This window comes from Bos javanicus, chromosome 13 (assembly GCF_032452875.1).
Source record: "Bos javanicus breed banteng chromosome 13, ARS-OSU_banteng_1.0, whole genome shotgun sequence".
Taxonomy (NCBI): domain Eukaryota; kingdom Metazoa; phylum Chordata; class Mammalia; order Artiodactyla; family Bovidae; genus Bos; species Bos javanicus.
The window spans coordinates 77835446-77850586 of NC_083880.1; the positions used below are offsets into that span (position 1 = coordinate 77835446).

The 15141-nt window shown below is 45.0% G+C and overlaps 1 protein-coding gene across 5 annotated transcripts in view; it reads left to right on the forward strand.

The window, feature by feature from the left end:
- Positions 1-921: 921 nt before the first annotated feature.
- The window catches only part of SLC9A8 (solute carrier family 9 member A8), a 74899-nt gene continuing 60679 nt past the window's right edge, over positions 922-15141 (forward strand). For 3 of the 5 annotated variants that reach the window (XM_061437925.1, XM_061437927.1, XM_061437929.1), the window contains exons 1-3: positions 1191-1774; positions 3058-3236; positions 9197-9277. In XM_061437925.1, the coding sequence (XP_061293909.1) occupies positions 1740-1774; positions 3058-3236; positions 9197-9277 (295 nt within the window). In that variant the 5' untranslated portion in view covers positions 1191-1739. The other 2 variants (XM_061437926.1, XM_061437928.1) reach the window with 2 other exon arrangements.

The window sequence follows — 15141 nt, forward strand, 5'->3', positions numbered from 1 at the left end:
CTTTCATTCTGCCTGGTGTCTGGAAATTCTTTTCCAACCCACACAGACCACGACACAAACCATGTGCCTTCATGCTCAGTCCTGTCTGACCCTTTGCGACCCTCATGGACTGTAGCTCACCAGACTCCTCTGTCCATGGGATTCTCCGGGCAAGAATATTGCCCTTTCTTCCTCCAGGTGATATTCCCCACCCAGTGATCAAACCGGTGTCTCTTGTGTCTCCTGCGTTGGCAGGCGGATTCTTTATCACTGGGCCACCTGGAACCACGTATAGGCGTCTTATTATTTGTTGAGACAATGAACGAATGAATGAAGGATTCATTCTTAGATCATCCTCCTCTATTTTAAAGACAGGAATACAGTCAGAACTCAATAAATGTTTACAGATAGAATATTGCTGCTGCTGCTGCTGCTGCTAAGTCGCTTCAGTCGTGTCCGACTCTGTGCGACCCCATAGATGGCAGCCCACCAGGCTTCCCCGTCCCTGGGATTCTCCAGGCAGGAACACTGGAGTGGCTTGCCATTTCCTTCTCCAATGCATGAAAGTGAAAAGTGAAAGTGAAGTCGCTCAGTCGTGTCCGACTCCTAGCGACCCCATGGACTGCAGCCTATCAGGCTCCTCCGTCCATGGGATTTTCCAGGCAAGAGTACTGGAGTGGGGTGCCATCGCCTTCTCCGAATACTGCACAATTCTGCAAAACCCGGGTGGCTAGTCCTCTTTCGGGCTGGGGAAAACAGAGACTGGGGGAGTATACCCCTGGGGTCCCTCCGCTCAGCTTACTCTAGAAGCTTCCGACCCACTTTAACTATGGTCAATTCCTGGACACCGGGAGGAACGCGCGTGCTTTCAGGATGAGTCACAGTCACCTCACAGGAGTTTCCCCAAAACGTCCCAACCCTGTGGAAGGGAACAGCCGGAACTTCGCAGGGCCAGAGGGGCCAAAAGAAGTGCGGCCACACATCCTGAAAGTTCCCCGCGGTCCTCCCACGCGCATCCTCCCACCCTGCGGCCATAGAGACGATGGGACAGAAACGCCGGCCTCGTGCAGCCGAGACTCCGCCCCCCTGCCGGTCGGCCCGCCCGCGCCTCCAGCGGAAGCCGGAAGCTAAAGCGGGCCCTGCTAGCCCCGCGCTCGGTGGTCTCGGAGGCTCCGCGGGATTGGGGAGAAGATGGCGGAAGAGGAGTGAGTGGGATTTTTCCTGGGCGGCTGAGGCGGCAGGGCTGGGCCCCGTCGGGTGACAGCGAGCCCTTCAGGCCGCCCTCCGGCCCCAGAAGGCGGAGCTCCTCGCGCTGGTTGGCCGGGACTGACCATGCTGGCGCCTGCGAGCAGGGGGAGGGGCGGGCCTGGGCGGCGCGGCCCCCTTGAGGTCGGACCCTCTGGCTAGTTATCGGCCGTTCGTCGTCGATCTCGGAAGCTGCCTTGCGGAAACCGCAGCCCAGATTTCACTTTCCCATTTTTCGTTCATCTGCTGATTACGCAGCGCTCCGCCGCCTCCAGCAAGTCCCCCCCACCCCTTACGTAGCCAGTCCCCTCCTCCGTTGTAACGATCATGTTTTCTAGTTTCCTTCAATGAAATCCATTTATTCATTAAACTGGTGGCCATCTACTGTCGATCAGGCCCTGGTCACATGGTAGAGATGGAGACCGACCAGGAGTCCCTCTCAAGGAGCTTTCATTCTAGTTTAAAGAGAAGACCATGAATAGACAAGATGATTTCAGGGCTCTGAAGGAAGCCGAATGGTACTGGGGTGGAGGAGGCTTCTCAGGAACAGGTGACGTGCCGGATGAAACCTTAGAGACCAAAAGGAGGAATAGGAGAGGGAAGACAGGTGCCACAAAGAGCTTAGTGTCTTTTGAGGGACAGAAGAAAGGGAAGGCTGGAGTGTAGAAAGCAGGGGAGCTGGCTGTATAAGATAAAGGGAGTGAGGTATCTCCGTCCTTCAGTTGCCTCTGGCGAAGGACCACTCTTTTAGTCTTTTCTGCATACCTGCCAGGCACAGTCTGTTGCATGTTATAGATGCCCATCTTTGTGGAAGGAGTGTATAAAAATTAACAAGGAACCAAGCCAAACAGTTGAAATTTGACTCCCTTGCCTGACAAGTTTTCTATATGTCTTTTAGCCTAGTGGTCATTTCATTTAGTTAGCTTACTTACTGAACATCTTGGCTGTCACAGACACTAAACTGGGCCTCAGCAGCACAAAGCAGAAGAGGTGGTATGGCTCAGTGATTTCAAATTTGGATTCAAATCTGGCTTGATTCTGCCACTGACTGACTGAGATACTGGCCAAGTTAAGCCAAAGGCATAACAAAAGGCTCTCTGAGCCTGTTGTTCACAGGTAAAAAAGAGAAAGTAGCAGTGTCCACCTCAGGCTTGTTAATGCCTGTTAAATGCAAGTTTGTATGTTACCTGGTCCCAGAATGAGGCTGTACTCAAACATCAGTTGTTACAATCACAGCTGCAATGGTTACTACGTCAATATCACACTGGTTTACAATCCCAACACAAAGTGAAGAGGTAGCTGTGAGGAACACAGTGGTGGGATGGAGTGGGGGTGTTACAGAGGGGATTACTTTTGGGCCACTGAACTGAGGTTCTTGTAAAGTAGGGTGGGGCATTCAGACTTAATCAACAATTGAGTAAAAGTGGCTTCTTCGACTTGCACATTCGATCTAAGGAAAGAATGTAAGCTGGAGAAGTAAAGGCACTTAGTAAATGATGTTGGATCTTGGAATTTCTGCTGTGCTTAGTCCTTAAATCCCCCATTAAGGGCCAAAGAGCAGGCAGCATTTGGTTCTACACTGGCCCTGACGCCCCCTTGTCCCTGACCTCTAAGTGGTTGTGTTCAGCGCACCCGAGACCACCCGTACCCTCATGCAGCAGCAGGCAGGAATTTTCCTAACCAGCTTCTCTCCAAGGCTTGCCTCTTGGTTTCGGGCCTTGTGAATGCCATAGAGCTCTATGCCAAAGTTCTCTTTCTGGTTTGTGTATGTGTTGATAACTCCGGGCCCTCTTTCCTTTGTCTAATTCTGCTGCTTTTTATGTTCTCCAACAGGTTCCCCAACACGACTCATGAAGGTTTCAATGTCACCCTTCACACCACCCTGGTGGTCACTACGAAACTGGTGCTCCCGACCCCTGCCAAGCCCATCCTCCCGGTACAGACAGGGGAGCAAGCTCAGCAGGAAGAGCAGTCGAGTGGCATGACCATTTTCTTCAGCCTCCTCGTCCTAGGTGAATGCGGGTCCTCGGCGAATGTTCGCAGAAACACCAGCCCCTGGCATTTTGAGCGTCTGTGTGCACTGTCTGTGTGGTCAACCCCGGGTCAGCTACTGTTGACTGTGTCAAGTCCGCCTCTCATTTGACTTTCAGTTCATACACGGAGGGTCACTGATCAGTTCCTGATGCCATAACTGTTTCATCTCATAGTCCTCTTTTTTTATAAAATCATTGAGCTTAGTCATTCTGAAGAACATCTTTATTGTAGATGTCCTTTGAAACAAAGACTTCAGAAATTCTTGATCTGGAAAGAGCCTTGAGCATCTTCTAGTTCATTGTATTTCAGATTCTGCTCATGAGTCTCTGGGTGTGTCTGTATGACGCCGTGGGTGGGGGTTGGGGGTCACACGGCAGAGCGTCTGACTTTCTGACCGGAGCCGCATTTTGTCTCTCGTGTCCGTTCGGCTTCCGTGTAAACTTTCCCTTAGTTAAGAGTTTGCTGTGAGTGAAAGACCAGACCCCCTGTGTTAGCACACCGCTTTCTGTGGTCTCTGTCGCTCCTGCTAACTGTGGTCACTGCTTTTGCCATGTCTGTGTAGCACCTGTGCCGCTCTTTACTCACGCGATGTTTTTCTTCAAAGAGATTCACTCTCTCAGGCTTCAGATCTCATTTTATTCAACGTACTTATTTCATAGGTGAAGAAATTTAGGCCCATAGAGTTTAAATTAATTGACAGATCTGTTTTAAGGGAGACTGGAGGCTAATATTGGAGAAGGCAATAGCACCCCACCCCAGCACTCTTGCCTGGAAAATCCCATGGACGGAGGACCTGGTAGACTGCAGTCCATGGGGTCTGTAAGAGTCGGACACGTCTCTGTAGCTTTCAAGTAGACAACTTGAGCGACTTCACTTTCACTTTTCACTTTCAGGCATTGGAGAAGGAAATGGCAACCCACTCCAATGTTCTTGCCGGGAGAATCCCAGGGACGGGGGAGCCTGGTGGGCTGCCATCTCTGGGGTCACACAGAGTCAGACATGACTGAAGCGACTTAGCAGCAGCAGCAGAGGCTAATACTGGAGAAGGCAATGGCACCCCACCCCAGTACTCTTGTCTGGAAAATCCCAAGGACGGAGGAGCCTGGTGGGCTGCAGTCCATGGGGTTGCTAAGAGTCAGACACGACTGAGCAACTTCACTTTCACTTTTCACTTTCATGCATTGGAGAAGGAAATGGCAAGCCACTCCAGTGTTCTTGCCTGGAGAATCCCAGGGACAGGAGAGCCTGGTGGGCTGCCCTCTATGGGGTCGCACAGAGTTGGACACGACTGAAGCGACTTAGCAGCAGCAGCAGCAGAGGCTAATATTCAGGTTGCCAGACATCGGTCAGGAAGTTTAGATAAAAGACAATTTCTTAGCTGCCTCTCAGACACTATGGACAGGAGACAAGTGTCTTAGACCAGAAAACCCAGTTAAAACTGCATAACCACTTTGGATCAGCTAAGAAAGAAATAACTTCGAATAGGATTCTCCAAACTTGTTTGTAAAGTGAAGTTGGCACGTTTACATTTTATGCTCCTCTTTAATTATATTGTCATATTTCTAATTAGATCTTTTCAGAAGAACGGAAGGTACAAAAAATATGAGTGCCGAGTATTTCTCTGATGGCTATTAGGGTTGTTTTGGGTTTAATTTTTTGCAGAAAAGTGTAACTTCTTTCACATTTATATTTAGACTATTAAGTAATTTTACTAAGTAATTTTATTTCATTTAAAATCTCAGAACTCATCCTTGTCTTTTATAGGTTTTTTGCCATGCAGCGTGGTTTGTGGGATCTTAATTCTTGACCAAGGATCAAACCCAAGCCCTTGGCATCACTGCAGAGCCTTCTCCACTGGATCGCCAGGGAATTCCCATATAGTTTTAAAAAAGCTTTTTTCCAAAAAAGTACCCAAACCACAAGTGTACAGTCTCCATTTAGATTGGATATGTCCAAGTAATTTTTACTCTGTCAATGTAATTCTACTTCTCAGGGATTACTTCAACAATCAAGGACTCTTGTTTTCTTTTTCCCCCCTTTTGTTATAGTACTTGAATACTAAGAAGAAAGCAGTTGTTTTCTTGACCAAGAAGTCTTTAGTACCGGATTCTTAATCCTGAAGGAGTATTGTTAGACTGTTTACACTGTGGTCAGCATGATATGTTAGGGGATATAAAAGGCAAGCCTTGGGAAAAAACTTCTGTTTTGTGATCACCTTTTTCACAGGAGGGTGAGAAATAAGACTTTCAAAGTGACTTTCAGGGTGTGGAGCATCCCGGATTAGCTTGTGCCAGCGATCACAAAACAGGTTTTTATGATGTGCTTTTTAATCCACATAAAGTGCTGCCCAGTGTTTGTACATCTTTGAAGCCAAAAAGGGCTGAGCTGTATTTAGCAGTGCTGCATACTTCTCTTGGATTGTCTTCTCTACAAACCCGTCATAAGCCTCTGATGTTGGTCAGAGGGTTTCTGTTTCCCCTAATCAGTTGACGATTTGCATCCGTAGGTTAGCATGTGTTGGGGGAGTGGAATGCTTTCTATGTCAATTTGAAGGGAGGTTTCCCCTCTCCTTCTGTATCAACAAATTATTACATATTTTGTATATTTATTCCTGATTAGATGTCCACACAATGTAAATCTGATAAGGAAAACAATGTCTATTAATAGATAACTTGCCAAATCACTTAATACATAGACTAGTGAATTGAGGGAAATAGTCCATAAGTTATTCTAGACTTCAGGAGTTCCTAACCTATAACAGATTTACCGCTTTTGTTTACTATTTTAGTCAAGTCAAATGAGATTGTGACTTTTGTGTGCAAAGGATGCCAGAATTCTTATTTTGACTTCAAGAACTTTGAGATCAGTTGACCTGCACTTATCCTTTGCTGGTCTCTGACTCCACAGCGACAGTGGTGAGTCCCTGTTGCTGATTTACACCATTAGCGTCATTTGACACATTTTATGGGCCATAGAGTTTAATGGAGTTGTTAAAATTGACATCTTATGTTTCAGTGTATTAAAACTTAAGGCATGAAAAATTGGAAATACGTTAACTTGTGGTGCTCATACCATCCATATCACACAGAAGGTTTTGTCCCTCCTTGCTCTGTATTTTCTCAGGTGTACTTGAAAATGTGTGCTCAGATGTGTGTGTATACATATGTACATTCATAAGCACATAGGCAGCGATAGGCACATACTGTCTGGAGTTTGTTTTAATGTAAGAGGAGTCCTATAGCTCGGCTTTTCCTCTCACAGAATGGCTTGGAGATCTTTCCATGTTAGTGCTTTTTGCATATACCTTTTTTTTTTTTTTAAGACAAAAATCTGTGTGTGTGGTAAAATAGACATAAATTTACCATTTTGAAGTGTATAATTTAGTGGCATTTATTACATTCACAGTAATGTAATTTGAATCTGGGCAACCATCACCATGATCTAGTTCTAGAACATTTTCATCACCCCTAAAGGAAACCCAGTTCCTGTTAAAAGCAGCCACTCCCCATTCCCCCTCCCTGCAGTCTCTGGTGAACACTGTTGTGCTGTCTCTAGGAATTTGCCTGCTGAGGGTGTTTCATACAAATGGGACCATGCGGTCTGTGGCCTTTTATGTCTGGCTTCTTTCACTTGATACAATGTCTTCGGGGTCCATCCGTGTTGTGGCATGTGTCAGAATCCCCTTCCTTTCCGTTACTGAATAATAGTCTGCATGTTTATCCATTCATCAGCTGATGGGCATTTGGATGGTTTCCCCCTTTTGGCTATCGTGAATAGCGCTGCTGTGAACATTTTTGTCCATGTACTTAGGAATGGAATCACTGGGTTAAGTGGTTACTCTGTGAGGAGCTTTCTCAGAAACTGCCGAACTTCCCACCGTCGCTGCCCAGTTTTACATTCGCCCCAGCAGTGCACACGGGCTCCAGTTGCTCTCCATCCTTGTTACCATCCTAAAGGCTGTGAAGTTGTGTCTCATTGTGGTTTTGATTTGCATTTTTCTAATGATTGATGAGGATGAGTACCTTTTCGTGTGCTTATTGACCATTTGCATATCTTCTTTAGAGAAATGTCGACAATGTCTTTTGCCCATTTTAAAAAAGTGTGTTGTCTTTTTGTTGTTGAGTCGTAGGAGTTCTTTATATACTGCGGACACAAGACCCTTACCAGACATATGACCAACAAATATTTTCTGTCGTTCTGTGGGTTGTCTTTGCAGATCTCCTTTTTGTCTCTGAAGACCATTCTTCGGCATTGCTCGTCCTTACATGCAGCTCTCTGTTGATGGACAGCTCTTCTTTGGCTCTTGTTTGGGGTGGGGTGCTGCACCCGGCCTGAGTTGCTGCGTGCTGCAGGACCTCAGTTCCCCGACCAGGGACGGAACCCGCGCCCCCTGCACTGTGTGTGCAGAATCTCAATCACTGGACCACCAAGGGAGTCCCTCTTTTCCTCTTTAGCTTCAGATAGTTATATGATTTACGAGCAGAAGCTTTTAAATTTTGTCATCCAGACTGGTGCAAAGAGAGAGCAGCAACTGATTCCACTCCTTAGAGCTGTATATTTCTGTCTACTTATGTGCTCGTGTGTCTACGTTTTTATACAGTAGGCATTCTCATTGGTTCCATGTTGAGCTCATGCATTGGAACTTTTTTCTTGCTCTTAGTATTTAATGTAGGACTTTTCTAACTAGGCTAAATATTTATAATAAAATAACACCACAGATTGACAGTTTAAAGCACAGAATGAAAGGAGGACAAAATTTCCATATTTACAACTGTTTCCTTTCTCTGGCCACCTGGTGCTTTTTGGTGGGACTAAAGATAATCTAATTTGTCAACGTGGGCTCTGAGGGTGGCCCATTCACAGTCATGCAGATTGTTTGAACATTTCCTTTTACAAAAAAAGGCAACTCATTTATTTTTAATACTATAATACTCTGATGGGATGGCATACCACCCAGGTGCCTAGTAAAAGAAAAAAGACATGCACAGTAACACTTGGGCCTTGAAATTACATTCAGGAGTTATTTATGTGAAAGTGTGCTTTTTTTGGTCTGAAATACCTATTCCTTTCAAACAGTTTTACATCTTTTTGGTTCTTTTCTTTCATGACAACACCCCTGTGAGGAAAGTCAGACATTATTCTCGTTTTCCTGGTTGAGGATGAAGGCCGCCAGGAGTGGGTAGTGGGTGCCAAGGATTAAGGGGACAGGGTTGGAATCGAGCTTGGGCCGGTGGCACCCAGCGGCGGTGTGACCTTGCTCAGCCTCAGCTTTCTTGTCTTTAATCAAAGGAGGCAGAAGTGATGGCAGCTCATTCAGAGGGAGTGTTGGCAGTCAGCTGAGAGGGCACTTGGGAAGTGCGCAGGGCCGCCCCGGCTCGTGGCGAGCCCTCAACTGGGGAGGCCCCAGTGCCTGGCTGGGGAGCAGGCACCCCGTCTCTAGGTCTCTATTCTTATCACCAGATTAGGATTAACTTTTTCCTGTTTGTAAAACACCCTGACTTCCTTCTGTGTTGAAAGAGAACAGATCACACGGCTGCAAAATACTTGCTTGTCAACATATATTCTGATGCAGCTGTCTTTGTGTAAAAGTGATTGAGTTCATTGACTTCTTCCTCACTGTTGAGGATCATTTCTCAGAATAAGGGAAATTTGAATAATTTTAAATGGTTGTATGAGATTTAACCACTCAGAAGAAAGATAGGTGTCTGTGGCTCTTTCAGCAACTGGAAGGCAGCAGCTAGGTCGAGTGTGTAAAGAATAAGTAAAATGTAATGAACTGCCTCCAGACTCAGAAATAAATTGAAAACACAGCTGGGACTTACCGTGTTACTGCCAGCTGTCCACACCCTGGCGGCCTCCCGGAAGTAACTGCTGCCTTGGGCTTGGGGTTTCCATTCAAAGCTGGGTGGTTTTAACAGTGTCTTATTTTTTCCCACAGCTATCTGCATCATATTGGTGCATTTACTGATCCGATACAGATTACATTTCTTGCCAGAGAGCGTTGCTGTGGTCTCATTAGGTAAGTGCTTAATGGTGATCCTGTACTTAAAGCAGTAACAGTACCATTTTCTGAGTGCCTCCCAAGTGCTCCTGAGCACGAGAGATGTGGTGTACACCCGACCTCATTTCATCTTCTCTGCCAGCTGCCATGAGGGTGTTATGATCCTATTTTACAGATGAGTACACCGGGGGCTCAGAGAGTGGTGATGACCTCCTAAAAGTCACATGGAAGCCCCACTATATGCTTAAGATCCCTTTCTACTTCTGGAACCAGGGCACAGCCAAGGCTTTCATCAGTTTAGTATATTGTGGTTACTTTATTTCTAGTTTCCAGTAGCCTGCTGCTGATATCTGTGTCTTATCACCACTGCTTTATAAGTTAATTTTGTGTATATATTTCTACATGACAGGCTTTGCAGTTGGTACAGTGGTAAACAATCTGCCTGCCAGTGCAGCAGACGCAAGAGACACGGGTTCAATCCCTGGATTGGGAAGATCCCCTGGAGTAGGAAATGGCAACCCACTCTAGTATTCTTGCCTGGGAAATTCCATGGACAGAGCAGCCTGGCAGGTTACAGGCCATGGGCTCACAAAGAGGTGGACACGACTGAGCATCTGAATACACATGCACGCACAGTTGTATGTGCTTTATAAGTTTTCTTTTCCTTGTAGATCTGCTTTAGTATATTTAGAAATTTTTCCCGATGCAGCATAGGTTTAGGTTAGGTTTGGAAATAAACATTCATGCTGTTCACTCTAAGGCCCACTGCTAGGCTGCGCTGTCACTCCACTGAGGCGAGTAACTGACACTTAATTCATAGAATCACTGAATTTTACAGCCAGAAGATATTCTCACTTTAAGGTTTAACGTTAGTCAGATCTAAAGTCGTCAGAGGGCATTCCCTTCTACTTCACTTACGTTTCCCTCTTTTGTTTCCTGTGGCAATTTATTGAAAGGTAATTAGCCTCAATTTAGAGTATGTGAATCAGTGTAATAACAGTTGAGCTCACGTGTGAGTTCATTGAAGTGTTTAAGAAGGAAGAAGCAACGGCCTCACTCTTCAGTGAGTGTTAAAGTCAAGACATGGGTGGGGGCGCTTGCAGGGTAGTAAATAGGGTTTCACTAAGGTTGGCTAAGGTGAGTAGGCAGCTTACTACGTTGCCGTTCCTTTCTGTAATTTCCACTCGCCTCCTGATGATATTTAATATTGCCTCATCACCTTTAGTGTTCTGTAAGTTAATTTTCCTTGCCTTAGATCTGCTTTAGAATCCACCTGCAATGCGGGAGACCTGGGTTCAATCCCTGGGTTGGGAAGATCCCCTGGAGGAGGGCATGGTGACCCACTCCAGTGTTCTTACCTAGAGAATCCCCATGGACAGAGGAGCCTGGCAGGCTACAGCCCATGGAGTTGCAAAGAGTTGGACAGGACTGAGCGACTAAGCATAGCACAGCACAGCTTAACTTTAGAAATGAATGAGCAAGGACTCCCTGATTAAAGTGGTTAAAGATTTTACCAGGGATGCCAGTTTGTTCCCTGGTCAGGGAGCTGAGGAGCCCACATGCCTTGAGGCCAAAAAACCAAAACAAAACAGAAGCAATATTGTAACAAATTCAATAAAGACTTAAAAAGTAGCCCACATCAAGAATATCTTAAAATAAATGGAATGATCAGACTCTGTCCATTCTTCTCCCACCAGCACTCCCACAACTCTGGTTCAGCCCTTCCTTTGTCTTCCCTGGACTTCATGGTACCTTCAGTGCCAGGTTCTGGGCTGTGAGCTTTCACAGTGTCATCTCATTTAAGCCCCATAGCCCCAGGTGATGTCATGTTTTAAGGAAGAGGTACCACTAGAAAGTTTTGATCTTCAGTGAAGAGTTAGAAATAAGTTTTACTCAGAGTTCCTGTTCTCTATTGAACAGGCTCTTCATATGCACATCCTGGCAGATTCTACAAGAGCCTTAGAGCTCTAAGAAGACGAAGATCATTCATTAACATTCCTTTCCTGATATTGGGCATGTTGAAAATAACCTATTTAGCTAATACCTGTTATTCTTGGGCATCCAGTAAAGGCTTAAAAAACCGCTCAAGGAAGTTACAGTTCTGTGGTCAGTTTACGTAGTTGCTGGGTATCTGGTCTGGTGCTCATGGAAGTTGAAGTGGCGGTTTGTATGATTTGGTTTGGAATGTCAGGGTCCTCACTGACTTCTGAATGTTTGAGGGACGGCAGGCCGTTGAGCACCGGCACTTAGAAGACGACTTACGGAGGTGGTGGTAGGCGCCTGGCCTGGGCCACCCCCTCCGTGGAGACAGAGTCCTCGCCTTGAACCTGGTGTCTCGCCACAGTGCACGTAAGAAAGGGAGGCCCCTCCGAGTCAAGACTGGGCTTTGCCATCATGAAAAGTGCGTTATCTTTTACCAGTGAGTGTCTGAGAGGGGGGGAGGCAGTGGACAGCGTGAGACCCAGTTCTGGCCAGTGAGATCAAAGGGAAATAGGCCGGGGTGGTGAGTTTTGGAAAACTTTTTTCTCTCTGGTAAAAAGAAATTTCTCCTTCCTTCGATACTGTTGTATGAAGATATGATGTCTGGAGCACTGGCAGCCATCTTGCAGTCATTGTGGCTCAAAGACAAAGCCAGAACGCTAGGGCCTGCCAAGGGGACAGATGGAAAACCCGGATTCTCAACTGCACTGTTGAATTGATAGCCCTGAAACCACCTGTCTCAGAGCTGCCTGTTATAGTAGATAATAAACATCTATTGTTTAAGCCATTCCTAGTCAGGTGTTCTTTTCCTTGCAGAGGAAAACATCTTAACTGATACAGGACTCTTTCCATTCTGTGGACAATATCAATTCAAAAGGGTTCAAAGAACACAAATGGGTGGGGGTGTGGTTGCACACCCATTGGCTCAGGGCACGAGAAAAGCTACAGGCAGTGCCAGCTTCAGACTTCAGTGGATCAAGTCTCCTGGACTCAGTTTTCTCCATTTCTCAACAGTGCTTCCCTTTGTTTTGGCTTCCCTGTCAGGCTCTCTCCACGTGGCAAGCCTCTCCAGCTTCAGGCTCACTCCCCTTGCAGTGGCAGTCACAGTGGGAGAGGTGCCCTCCTCTCCTCCCAGGTTCCACCAGAAGTTGTAGGATGAACTCACCAAATGGCCACCCAGAACCGGACATGGAGTGGAGTGATGGTGGGGATCAGCCAAGGCTGTTCGGCCACAGAGTTTATTTCTTTGCTGATGTTACACAAATAACTGTAGCCAGAAGAGCCAGGTCTTAGGAAGGGGTGATGGAAAGTCCATCTTACTTTCAGTACAGATTTTCTAACGCAGGTGATTGGAATGCTAAGAGCACTTCTAGGGACCATGCTGGGGTCCAGAAAATAGTTTTTGTTATATTAGAGGACATTTGGTTAGAATTTAGAAATGCTGACAAAGCTTTCAAAAGAGTCCTGTAATTCATAAAGCTATGTAGATGAGAGGAAAATTTTTTTCTCCTATTGGAGCAAAGTGTAACAAAATACTGAGATAGCCACTATTTCAAGAATTTCCAATTTTTGTGCCAAAACAGCTGCCAGAGAAAATGAGGTTTTCATTCTCTCAGGGATACGTTTTCCTAGCCTACTTCTTCTAACCAGAAGTTACTTTTTAGTCCATAGTCATTTAGAGATATTGTTGACCTTTTGTGTCAAGCATTCATAGTTCCTGAGAAACTGTTGGTATGGACAAGGGCTGTCCGGGAACTTCTCTGGTGGGCCAGTGGCTGACTCCGTGCTCCCAGTGCGAGGGGCCTGGATTCAGTCCCTGGTCAGGGCACTGGCTCCCACATGCCACAACTAGAGTTTGCATGGCGCAGCTAAGACCTGGTGCAGGCAAGGAAATAAATTTTTAAAATATTAAAGAAGAAAAGAAAGATAAAAGGACTGTCTGTATTCTAAACAGCACATTTCTACTCTTCTGTTTTATTATATTTTAAGTGAATCCTGAGACTTTGATTCTTTATAAAAACATAGTACCAGCATAAAGCTCTGAAGATGCTTCCTTGGCCCTTGTTCACAGCTTTCAGATGCTTTCTATACTTAGGGAATTCTGTAGTTTGGGCCTTTTCAAGTAAAAATTTTGGGGCACATTTAAATAGCTATACCAAAAAAGAAAAATCCTCTTTTTTTTTTTTTTGACAACCAGCTCCTCTTATCATGCCTCTTTCTCTCCAAACTACTCTTGGAAGTACACATATCCATCAGATGACTTGACTTGGTTTGAGTTGATACCATTTTTTATGTTCTTTACTTTTTCCTGTTCTTTCCATGTATTAGTAAAGTTCACATATTTATTTTTATTGGCCATATAGTACTGATTCATTGTTTATATATTTGGGACTGAAATTGATAAAGAATGAAAATAAATACCCTGTCCACTGTCCTGATATATACAGCAGAAACGGGAGTAGATTTTTTTTCTTAGTCATACTTTACTGTAGAGTGAGGAAAGGCCAGAATGGGGTTAAGAGTGAAAATTTGACTACATGTGCCAGGGTTTAGCCTAAATGCTGCTGCTAAGTCGCTTCAGTCGTGTCCGACTCTGTGCGACCCCATAGACCGCAGCCCACCGGGCTCCGCCGTCCCTGGGATTCTCCAGGCAAGAACGCTGGAATGGGTTGCCATTTCCTTCTCCAATGCATGAAAGTGAAAAGTGAAAGTGAAGTCACTCAGTCGTGTCCTACTCTTAGCGACCCCATGGACTGCAGCCCACCAGGCTCCTCTGTCTGTGGGATTTTCCAGGCAAGAGTACTGGAGTGGGGTGCCATTGCCTTCTCCGAGCCTAAATACTGCTGACAGACAAATCAAGTTTTAACTTGTAACTGGATTTGATTGAATCATTGAGTAAATAGAAATACACAAATGTGCTTCCTTGTCACAGTCTTCTTAACTTTGTGCTTTTAGTTATGTTAACTCCTTGTGTTGATTAAAAGATTGTAATTTTTTAAGAGTAGGGCTCTTTTTGTCTATGGAAGATTTCAGTGGAAGTTGAAAAAATACCACTCAGTTCCTGCGTTGTTGACCCTGAGTAATTCTGAAAATAGCATATATAGTGATTGTAGTTCTAATTTTACTTAAGGTTTTGTTTTTTGTTTTTTTTTTTTGTCGGGGAGGGGAGGATAAAGTCTTTATTTCACCAGCAAATAAATTCAGGTCATCTCAGGTTTAGTAACCAAACAGATCATAAAAAAACATGTTTGCCCTCAGATTTTTTAAATTGTAAAATTTAAAAAAAAAGGGATTGTAGACATATATGTATACACATAGGCCTTAGAAATTTATACAAGTATAAATGTATAAATAGATACCTTTGTGGTCGTTTAGTCACTAAGTCGTGTCTAACTGTTTTGAGACCCCATAGAGTATAGCCCGCTAGTCTCCTCTGTCCATGGGATTTCCCAGGCAAGAATATTGGAGTGGGTTGCCATTTCCTTTTCCATCTAATTTTACTTAAGTTCTAAAAAAAGTTTTGTTTTTTTAAAGAAAACTTAAAGCAAGAATCCCGGCTGTAACTGTTAACAGCTTTAATGAGAGTTTGACAGTGATGCAGCTTGAACTGTCCCGTGGGTAAACTCTCCCTGAACCTTAGATACTTTGATTTATATTAGAGAAAGAACAGGCATTCATTTGTTGGCATTAAAGTAGCTGTCTTAGAGGTAGAGGCCAAAACTGGTTGTCAAATTGACAAAATGATCGCATTAGAGTCTCAAGATTGTCCAGGCTGTTGCATTCCAAGAAGAATGCTAGCAGAGACTTTTAACCTCCGCGTTTCTGGAACGTGGATCAGAGGTGACAGTTTATTCTTGGAGCGTCTTGTTGCTCTTTCACAGCCGTTAGCGCAGTGTGATACT